Below are 11,445 nucleotides of genomic sequence, written 5' to 3' on the forward strand. Positions count from 1 at the left end.
TTAACTGTATAAAATTCAGACAATATTTTAAAATTCGGATGACATTTTAAAATTTGGACGACATTATAAAATTCAATAACTATATAAAACAGAACAAAAGCAAATGTTGTATTTATTTATCATGGATATTAATTGGTTCGGTATTACAATTGTGTGGTGTGTTATGCGGATTGAAAGCATTTAGTCGAGCTACACAATGTTTCACATGCAGCCGGATGTTCTAATGTGTATGTACAGAGAAGCCTGGACAAAAACATTTGGCATTGAATAATTAATACTTACTTTCTTTATATGATTTTTTTTTTCACTTTTGTGTTTTGTATATAGTATTAATGGAAAAGTAGTGAATTGTCTCTTTCTATTTTTATGAATATATTTTTGAAAGAGAGATTGTTTATGAACGAATGTGATGGATCGATAGACTGATAAACGAAAAATAAGTTTTTTTATCCAATATAAAATTGCATTTGTATTTGTAGTCTAGTTTCATTATAAAAAATAAGTTTTTTTTATCAATAATAATAATAATTTTTATTTTTTTAATTAATAAGAATAATTTAATAAATAAAAGAAAAAAAAACTAATATCAAATCAATATGAATAAATAGTTAATTAGATTGAAGTTAGAGAATAAAAAAAAATACTTATAATTACCACAACCCGGCACTATTTTGACACACACTTGAGTCTTGAGTTAATTACTCGTTACACGCTGGAAACTAGGATAACTGGGCACGACGTCGTTTTAATCATCAGGCTTTACATTCTTCTTCGCATAATTTTGTTTCACAAGCGTCAGATCGCGTTTAAGCCCTAGCAGTAACCAAGCGGAGCAGCTGCGTATCATCCTTGAAATCGTTTCAATCCACCCTTCGGCCGTCGCCCTTATGGCTCGATTTCTATCGAGATCCACTCGCCAGGTATTCATTTCTCCCGATGTTCATTAAATTAATAGTAGACTTTCGTTTCGCACATCATCGATCGGCATTTTTCTTTTATACTTGGACGATTCTTTAGATTTATGATAGTATCAATTATTCAGATGAACCATCCGAATGTAGATGTAATTTTACTGTCTATATGCCTACATAGATTTCTACAAATAAGAGTTTTGCTTGACGGATTCCTTATCATCGTGGTTGGATTCAGTATAAGACTTTGGAAATAAATATAAAAATAAAATTAGATGCTTGGCTAGAAACATCTAGCCACAGGAGGATACATCGAGTACCTAGGATATTTGGTTTCTTTCAGTATTGGAATTATTGCTCCATTTATATGACTAAAATTATAGTAGTTTTTGGTTTTGAATGTCTGTTGGTTGTTTTTAAGCGTTTTTTGTTATATAGGTGAATCGATACGCTCATATGCCCATCTATATGTTCAGATTCTACTTTCACTAGCATATTAACATGATGAAATTGGGATGAAGATTGTTAGATATATAATGTTGCAAATTATTATTATACGTGTCAAGCGGCATGCCTCAAAAAGAAATGGTTGGTGTTTATAACGTGCTGTTAATATATAGAGTATAGGATTACCAAATTCATATGCCACTTTATGCAGTGAGATTAATTTTGTGCAGGGCATGTTACAAGTGTCCAAGATGTGTTTTGTGGTCTAGTTTAGGGTCTAAAGTTAATTTATTCATAGTTGATGTCAAAGTCAACATAGATTGATTTTCAAACAATTAGAAGTATCTATCTGGACATTGGTTAAAAGATCAAATGTGATTAATATTTACAAGATGACATATTCACATGATGATCCCATCTAAGAATAGTGATCTTCTAAAGCCGAAAGTCAACTGACTTGACAAAATTGTTCCATTCAGGTTGTTGACAAGAAAATTAGTGTGGGCTCTTTGTTTTTCCATCAGACTTGTTATTGGATTTTAGAAAATGCAATTCTTCCTTACCCAAATCCTCCCATCCTCTCGTTTTCAAACTCGCATGAACACAATATTAGCAGATAAATTTAATAGTAATTTCTTCCCATCTAGACCCCTGTCTGCACTAATACCCTTTTAGGAAATTAAAAACAAATTTTTATCTAATATTCAACCTATAAACTCAGAATTGTGCATAACTTACGGATTTTTGGCATTGTTCAGCTAATTGGCAGCCAATACGTTCTGCAACCACAGCAACATGTAGTCCCAACTCGCTCCTTTGCCAAAGAGGCTTCCCCTAAAGCTCTTAAGGGTGATGGTAAGTTGACTTATGGATGTATATTTTTGTTTTCCAGGCTTTCTTATATCTATTCTAGTTCCTTTAGCTCATACTAAACTAACTCATTTATGTTACATAAAGATCTTAACTTATGCTTCTGTTATAATGCTAATGGCAAGATTTGTTGTGCATGCATCTGTAGAAATGTTGAAGGGTATATTTCTTGATGTGAAGAAGAAATTTGAAACAGCTGTTGGAGTTCTTCGCAAAGAGAAAATTACTATTGATCCTGAAGATCCTGCTGCTGTTGATCAGTATGCCAAAGTCATGAAGACTGTAAGGGAAAAGTAAGTAGTCAAGAGTTATCATGCCTTTTTTCCCTTGCAACATTTTCTTCATGCTTTTCATGCATATGCAATTTATGTTTTTTTTTTTAAAAAAAAAATAATGTTGATTGATTGCATGTCGCGATTGATCTGATAGTCTAAATTTGACTTTTATGCGAACAGGGCAGATCTGTTTTCAGAGTCACAGAGGATCCAATTCACCATCAAGTCAAGAACTGATGGAATCCAGGATGCTAGATCTTATCTGTTGGTTTTGAAGGATATTCGTCTCAAGTATGTTCTTTTTTTATTGATTTTTGTACTTGTTGAAAGCATTTTGAGTTTTGGATGCCACATCGCATGTATGGTAAATAGTTTGGAATGAAAATGTATGTTTTTTTTGCAGGAGAGGTCTTAGTGATGAACTAGGTGCAGAGGCAATGATGATGGATGCACTTGAGAAAGTGGAGAAGGAAATTAAGAAGCCACTTATGAGGAATGACAAGAAGGGAATGGCTCTCCTCAATGAAGAATTCAACAAGATCAACCAAAAGTAAAACCCCTTTCTCATCATTACTTCTCAAAATATCTAGTCTTTCTTTTGTAAAAAACTAAAGGAAAAAAACGTTAAATGCAAGAAATAGCAATGTCATCTAGATACAAACTATACAAACTAAAGCAATATTCATTGCTATGATTGGTTAGAATTTTCAACCTACAATGGTATAAACAAAGAAATAAATAAAAGTTTGTTGTTATTATGTAAAGTAGCTGATTTTTAAAATTTTTGTAGGCTTGGCATACGGAAGGAAGACTTGCCAAAATACGAGGAACAATTGGAGAAAAAGATTGCCAAGGCACAACTGGAAGAGCTGAAGAAGGAAGCTCTTGAAGCTATGGAAACACAGAAGAAAAGGTATCCATCCCCTTTTTATAAAATTAACAACTGAAAAAAAAAACAATGGTTGAGGGCAATTTTGTAAAAAAAAAAACAATCTGTGTTTGGGTTGCAGGGAGGAGTTTGCTGATGAGGAAATGCCGGACGTGAAGTCTCTGGACATCCGAAACATGCTTTGAATTGACAATCATTCATTTGGGTTTGGTTTTTTAATAATATAAGCTGCTCATTTTGATTTGAGGCATTCAAGTTTAATTAAGAAGAAGAAGATGATGATGATGATGATTATATCCTCTGCTGTTGTGTCTACCCTATCAAAAGTAGTTGTCTCCAATCATAAATAAATGTTTGATTTTTGGAACTCAAAATTCTCGTCCCCGACTTATTTAAATGTTTTTTTCCATGTAAAACTCAACGGCTTCAAGATATTTCTTCTAATCAGTTTTATGGACCTCATATATATTGAGGCATGGAAATATGATTATTGAAAAGGGCGTGTGACATTTTACTTTGGGTGTCGGGTGTCCTTATCAATTGGTTTTAGGGTTGATACTTAATATATGGAAAGGTAAATCATAGTGTTACTGTCTATGTCCGATAATGGCGTTAATGGAAAGGTAAATCATAGTGTTACATGACAGCCATATTTTTTTATTTTTTGGGTAAATTACACCAATCGACCATCGTGTATATGCCAGAAAGCGTACTTAGTCCCTATTTTCAAAAATTAACTCGAACCGTCCCTTATGTCGTTAAAAGTATCACACTTCGTCCCTCGTTAGTTTAACTTTGCACGTCTTATCCCTTGTGGGACGTGAAAGGACTATAATGCCCTTTTCAATTTCATTTTCATTTATTTCTATCAATTTAATTATTTTTAATTATTAAAAAGTATTATAATTGTTTTTATATGTTGTTGAAAAATACTTGACCACCACCACCATGGGTAATCCACACCACCACTGCTAATAATCTATACAATCATTGGAAAATAGAGCACCACTGTCACCGTTTAACTCACCCCTCATCTCACTCCTTAGTTTAAAGCATCTCCATTGACTCTTTATAAAACTCCAGCGACGTCCACAAAAACATCACCAGAAGTCTGACCAAGCTCCAATTTAATCTTCTAAATCTTTTCAAGCACTTGTTTTTCGTCCTGCGTTTCTTCATACAAAGGATCCAAACAGGAGTGTAGATCTGAACAGTAAGGAGAAGGTTAAGGAGAAGTGCATATCTGGTACCCTTGAACTAGGGTGAAGGTTCGTTATCGTCTCATTGGAACAACAAGAGGCACCTAGGGTTTGGTGTGCAGGTGCAAATCTCCGTGGAGCTTTCTTTCTCATCACTCGCTGTGAGTCTCCCGCCACCATAGATTTTTGTAGAAACTTTAACATCACCGCATGAAACCCTAACTATCACGTGAAAGAGAATAAGATGATGTGGTTTCTGATGTTCGAGTTTCTGATATGGGTTTGAGTTTCAAATATAAATGTAGATCTGAATGGGTTTGAGATTCATGAGGGGTTTGATTTTCATATTAGAATGCAAGTTTTGGGTTGAATATTTGATGTTTGAAAATCAGGTATGTTCATGAATGGTTGTTTGAGTTGGATGATGGTGATATGAAGGAGGGGAAAACAAACGAATTTTGGCTAGTTAATCTTGTCGAAAAAGGAGGAGGACGGGTGGTTTCCGATGGTAGTCGGTGGTTCTGGTCCAAGAAAGGTAGAAGGAAAAAGGAAAGAGAAGGGGAGGGGAGGGGAGGGGTGGATATATATGATTTTTTTTTTAATTTATTTTATAATCTAAAACTAATAAATGAATAAAAAAATGAAAAAAGAAATTATTAAGGGTAAAATAGTCATTTCATGTCAATAGAGACTAAGCGTGCAAGAAAAAAGAAATCCAGGGACGGTCCGGGTTAATTTTTTTAAATAGGGACCAAACATGCTTTCTGACATCCCACGAGGGACCATTGGTGTAATTTACCCTTATTTTTTTATTTTTTTTTGTCTCACTTCTACCCTAGTTGTGACCCATGAAAATCTTTCTTAACGCACAATTTTTTTTTCCTTCAAATAATATTTTTCTAAAATTAAATAAATAAAACTAGAAAAAAAGTAGGGGTGAGCATGATACGGTTTTTGGATCAAATCAAACCGCAAGTTGCGGTTTTTTATAGGGAAAAACCGATAGCAGCGGTTTTAATTCGGTGCGGTTTTGTGGTTTTACATGCGGTTTTGCGGTTATTTCGGTACGGTTTTGGTTTTTAACCGAAAAATAAGTTGATGCGGTTTTGCGGTTAAAATACTGCAGTTTTTTAGATTTGTTTTCCATTTCTATTTTATTTTTTTATTTTTTTGGTTTTTCAGAAATTATTAAAACTTATTCAAAAGTAGCTCCAACTCAATCAAAAGTCCAACCAAACTAGACCGACGTAAACAAAATAAGCTTATATAACTAGCAACTTAAATGGATCGGTTTTAAATAAACCAACTCAACACCCAAAAAATGAGACACCAAAAAAGGAAGGAAGCTATGAGCACCCAAAAAAAGGCACAAAGAACTCTTTTCCTTGGTGTCAGGGGATGTCTCGATCACCGTGTGCCACATAGTGTAACTTCGACTAAGTCAGGCTACAACATTTCCTTAAGATGTATTAACGACTAAGTAAGCAAGAGAATAAGGTTTTTGAGTTTCTACAAACGAAAGAGAACTTCTATTATAAGAGCTCGAGAGAATACAAAGAAGTTTTCCGATGGTTTGGAGAAAATGAGCTCCTCCCTATTTATACTTGTCATCCCCCCTCTAGGAAGTTTCTAGATATTACTACATTAGTCATATATTCATGACTAATCTAGATTATTCTACTAAGCTACATATATTTACAAATCTTCATGAAACGTGCTAAATCATTCTTTGATGTCCTAGAGAAATCTAGGACGTTCCAGGGTCTATTGTGCTATACTTGTAAGTTCTCCCATTTTCTCGAGTACTCCGGAAGAGTCTAGAATCTTGATCGTGACACCCTCCCCCACCTAAGTTCTTGACGACCTCTTCAAGTCTTAGATATGTACTCCTCGATTTTGCTTTGGAACTGCCACCGATCTTGTTCTTGTTCCCAACTGGACTCACTATCGGGTAGTCCTTTCCATCGAACATAATATTATGTCCAATTGAGTGAGCCTCGTTTACGAACCGTTCTATCTTCTAAGATTCGTTCACCTCCTTGTCATAGGAGACTACGTTTGCTACGAGGGCTCAATGTGATTTGCTTCTCGATAGATCTTCTTCATCGCGATTGTAAGCTTTGAGAAGACTTACATGGAATATTGGATGAATTTTTAAGTGGGATGGTAATTCTAGCTTGTATGATCAGGTCCCAACCTTTTCAAGAATTTTGTAGGGCCCCTCGTATCTTCGTGTCAATCCTTTATGTACTTGTCTGGTAGATTTAAACATCCTTTGTGGGAGCTTTACCATCATCTCGTCCCTTACCATGAACTCTCTTAGCTGCCTCTTCTCGTCCGCCCATTTCTTCATTCGCTTGGCTGCCTTATGCAAATAAGACTTTGCAATGTCAAGTTCTTCATTCCATCCTTTGACAAACTTGTATGTAGGTGGGCTTGATCTTTTGTAGCCGTTTGTTAGCTCTTGGGGCGTTAATGGTTGTTGACCCGTTACAATCTCGAAAGGGCTCTTCCCCGTAGCCTTGCTCTATTGTAAGTTATATGAAAATTAGGCCACATCCATCAACTTGGCCCAATCTCGTTGGTTTGCACCGACAAAGTGCCTCAAATAAATCTCGAGCAAGCGATTCACCCTCTCAGTTTGGCCATCGGTTTGAGGGTGGAAACTAGTCGAGAAGTGGAGTTCTGATCCCATTAGCTTAAATAGCTCTCTCCAAAACTTCCCTGTAAAGCGGGGATCTCTATCACTTATAATGTTTCGGGGAAGTCCCTAATATTTCACGACATGCTTGAAGAATAGCCGTCCTACTTCTTCAACTGTGCAATCCCGAGGGGCTGGAATAAATGTTCCATATTTGGAGAACCGATCTACAATCACCATTATAAATCCGTACCCTTCATACGTGGGTAATGCTGAAATAAAATCCATCGATATGCTCTCCCATGGTCGTTCGGAGATCGGTAGTGGTTCCAATAAACCTACCGGTTTGGCTTGTTCGACCTTATCTTGTTGACAAATAAGACAACTCCTCACGTAGGCGTCTATATCACTTCTCATATTGGGCCAATAATAGGATCGTTCTATGATTGCTTTCGTACGATGAGTACCTGGATGTCCAACCCATTTGGAATCATGACATTCTTGTAAGACTTCTCTTCTCAAGTTGTTCCATCTTCGGACATACATTCTATTACCGATCGTGAATAATAGTTCGTCTTCAACCCAAAATTTTCTTGTCTTGCCTATTTTCTCCATTTCCATCAAGTTCTTTGTTAATGGATCATGGCTTAGCCCTTCTTTGATTCGATCAACAAGATCACAACTCGAGTGAGGGTCGCTAGTTCAACCTTTTGACTCAGAGCGTCGGCAATTACATTTGTTTTTCCCGGCTTATACTCCATGACATAATCAAATTATGCCAAGAAATCTTGCCAACGAGCTTGTTTAGGGCTTAGTTTCTTCTGATTTTGGAAGTAACTAGTCGCCACATTGTCGGTTTGGATAACGAATCTACTCCCAAGCAAATAGTGTCTCCATACTCGAAGGTAATGTATGATTGCTGTCATTTAGTTTCCGACTTTCGTAGGACAATAGATGGTCATCTTGTAATAACACTCATCCAATCGCGAAGTCTGACGCATCCGTTTGTACTTGGAATGATTTCGTGTAGTTTGGTAGCTTCAAGATTGGTTCCTCCGTGACAACTTTCTTTAGATGATCAAACGGCATTTGACACTTCTCAGTCCATTCCCATGAAACTTTTTTTTTGGAAGGTCGGTGAGGGGAGTGGCTTTAGTTGAATACCCAAATATAAATCTTCGATAGTAGTTTATAAGGCCTAAGAATGATCATAGTTCATAAACGTTCTTTGGCGGCTCCCATTCTTGGAATACTCGTATCTTGTTGCTATCCACGTGGATCTTCCCATCAAACGATCTTATGCCCTATGAACGTTACTTCTGGTTAGGCAAAGGAGCACTTTTCTTCCTTTATGTATAATTGGTTTTCCATGAGTACTTGGAAGACTAACCTCAAGTGTTCAACACGCTCTTCTAACGACTCTGAGTAAACTACTATGTCATCTAAGTATACCACCACAAATTTGTACAAGAATGGGTGGAATATCTCATTCATTAAAGTGCAGAATGTGGCAGAGGCATTGGTCAATCCAAAAGGCATGACTAAGACTTCGTAGGAGCCATACCTTGTCACACACGTCGTCTTTGGTTCGTCCCCTGCTGCTATGCGTACTTGCCAGTAACCCGACCTTAAGTTCAACTTTGTGAACCATCATGCACCCCCGATTCGGTCGAATAGATCAGCGACCAGTGGGATAGGGTATTTGTTTTTCAGTGCCCGATAGTCTATGCACATTCTTATACTTCCATCATGCTTCTTTTGGAACAATATTGGGGCACCAAATGGGGCCTTTGAAGGGCGGATAAATCCATAATCTAGTAGCTCTTTCAATTGCCTTCTTATCTCTTCCAACTCAGGTGGAGCCATTCTATAAGGACACATTGCTGGTGGCTTAACTCCGGGCTCGAGTTCTATCTCGTGATCCACTTCCCTTCTCGGTGGTACCTTCTTTGGCAACTCTGGCGACATCACGTCCTTGAATTCTTCTAGTACTTTTTTCACTGTCTTTGGTATTTATGCGTTAAGAGGGATGGTTTCTTCTTTCAACATTGCTAAATACGTCATTTCTCCCTTCTTTAGTCCCTTGTTGAGTTGCATGGCTGATAAGATTCGGGAATATGTTTTGCTTCTTTCCAAGGGTACGATGTGTATCGTTGAATCCTTGGTGATACGCATGGTCTGATCTTCGAACGAGAAAGGGTGTAGCTGGTTGAAGAAGTCCATCCCCAAGACCATGCAATAGTCATCCATAGGTACTATGGTTAGGTCGATAGGACCCTTCCATCCTCCGATCTCGACAATTACTCCATAAGTGACTCCAAGAATAGGCTTGGAAGGAGAGTTGACAGCTTTCAACAAGCCTATTTCTTTGGTGTATTGAATGTTCATCTTTTCAACTTCATTTTTGGAGAGGAAATTATGGGACGTACCTGTGTCTACTAAGGATTTAGTGACTTTGTTGTTTGTACTAACTTTCACAAACATGAGTCCTTTTCCTTTCTTTGTGTGGGACTCTTATTTTGCCATCGGGTTGAGGCGTCACATGGAGCCTAGTTGTGCCTCGTCTCTTTCTTCTTTTTCTTCTTCGAAGACCATCACATTGAAACTTTTCTTCTTGGGACAATCTTTGATTAGATGAGGGCCGTCACATAAATAACACTTGACCTCCCTTCGAGACCCCCCTTCAATCGGATTTCCCTTGAAAGTTGATGGTCTTGCAGCAGGTTTATCGTCCTTATGTTGTGGCCTTGTTGTTGGTCTCTCTCCCCCACTAGGTTTCCTAACCGGAGTATCTCTTCGGAAGTCTATAAGGTCTTTCGCTACAGCTATAGCTTCGTCAACATCTTGGACGTTCCTCCTCTTGAGCTCGTTATAAGCCCAAGATTGCAGTCCGTCTTGGAAGTAAAATAACTTGTCTTTCTCCTATAAATCGGGCAACTCCAGCATCAAGGCGGTAAATTCTGTCACATAATATTTAATAGACCCGACATGTTTCAATCTCCGGATTTTCTTCATGGCTATGTCTTTAGCATTATGGGGGCAGAATTGTTTCTTGAGTTGTCTCTTAAACTCGTCCTAAGTGTCTATGACATATAATCCTCTCTCAATGTCACCATGCTTCCGCCTCCACCATAGTGTTGCGTTTTCACTCAAGTACAGAACGACCGTGTCTATTTTGGACTTGTCCTCCTTTAATCTGATTGCATTGAAATAAAATTCTAGGGACCAGAAAAATTCTTCAAGTAGTTTGGTATCATGCTTACCTCCATATTTCGAGGGCTTAGGTGCTTCTGTGTGTGGCGTCGTCTTCGTAACAGATCCTCCGGCTATCTGTAACACCCTGATTCTCAAGTATTGATCTATGGTTATAAATTTTTCATGATTTCAAGGTCTACTCGACGAGTTAGTTGCCTGACTCGTCGAGTAGCAGCGGGTTGTTCCACGTGTTTAAGTGACCTACTCGCTGAGTCCAAGAAGGGACTTGACGAGTAGGAGCTGGAGGATGAAACCCTAATTTCTGGGGTTTTGCACCCTATTTAAGGGATCATTAGCCTCCTTTTGGCCTCCTTGCAGTCCCTTGAGAACTCAGCAAACCCTGATTCGTGTGAGTGTGCTCCATTTGTGTGTTTTAAGCTTTGGAAGAGGATTCTTGGTGAGAAGAGCTTGGAGAGCATGTGTCTAGAAGCAAGGAACGTGTGAGATCTGAAATCTACCTCAGTTGGCATCCTTTGGAAGGTATCAAGTCGTTATCTTGACCTCATTTCATTCTAGATCTCTTTTGGGTGAATTTTAGGGCTTTTCTAGCATATTAGGAAGCTTTTCTTGTGTATAAGCTAAGATCTGAAGTTGCAACTTCAGATCTGAGCTCTCTTGGGTCTCAAAGTCCCTAAAGTTTTCAGCTTTGGCAAGTATGAACCTCTACTCAAGTGAAAAACTCCATTTCAAGCTTGGTTTTGTCATTTTAAGACTTTAGAGCCTTGCATGCACGTAAAGTTTGCAACTTTACGTGATAAACATGCCGTGGGAAGCTGGATCTGCAATATGGAACTTTATCATGGCTTAAAAGTATCTGTTTGGATGAAGGACTGAAGGGACTCGGCGAGTTGCATGGCCAACTCGGTGAGTCCGATGAAGATTGTCGTGGGCTCGACGAGTCAGTAGAGTGACTAGGCGAGTCAGCTAGGGTTTTCCTAACCTTTGGACACGAATGAAC

At 37.9% G+C, this 11,445-nt stretch overlaps 1 protein-coding gene across 1 annotated transcript; it reads left to right on the forward strand.

Moving 5' to 3' along the window:
* Positions 1-760: 760 nt before the first annotated feature.
* On the forward strand, positions 761-3,906 carry LOC111875976 (probable ATP synthase 24 kDa subunit, mitochondrial). The gene is made up of 7 exons (XM_023872492.3): positions 761-920; positions 2,117-2,213; positions 2,377-2,521; positions 2,684-2,794; positions 2,907-3,053; positions 3,294-3,416; positions 3,514-3,906. The coding sequence occupies exons 1-7, from the start codon at positions 888-890 to the stop codon at positions 3,575-3,577; spliced, it is 720 nt and encodes a 239-aa protein (XP_023728260.1). The 5' UTR covers positions 761-887; the 3' UTR covers positions 3,578-3,906.
* The last annotated feature ends 7,539 nt before the right edge of the window (positions 3,907-11,445 follow it).

Source organism: Lactuca sativa, chromosome 1 (assembly GCF_002870075.4).
Source record: "Lactuca sativa cultivar Salinas chromosome 1, Lsat_Salinas_v11, whole genome shotgun sequence".
Taxonomy (NCBI): domain Eukaryota; kingdom Viridiplantae; phylum Streptophyta; class Magnoliopsida; order Asterales; family Asteraceae; genus Lactuca; species Lactuca sativa.

Coding starts and splice junctions, on each gene's coding strand:
- LOC111875976 (XM_023872492.3), top strand. CDS start 888: ATGGCTCGATTTCTATCGAGATCCACTCGCCAG. Junction 921..2,116: donor TATCGAGATCCACTCGCCAG/GTATTCATTTCT, acceptor GGCATTGTTCAG/CTAATTGGCAGCCAATACGT. Junction 2,522..2,683: donor ATGAAGACTGTAAGGGAAAA/GTAAGTAGTCAA, acceptor TTATGCGAACAG/GGCAGATCTGTTTTCAGAGT.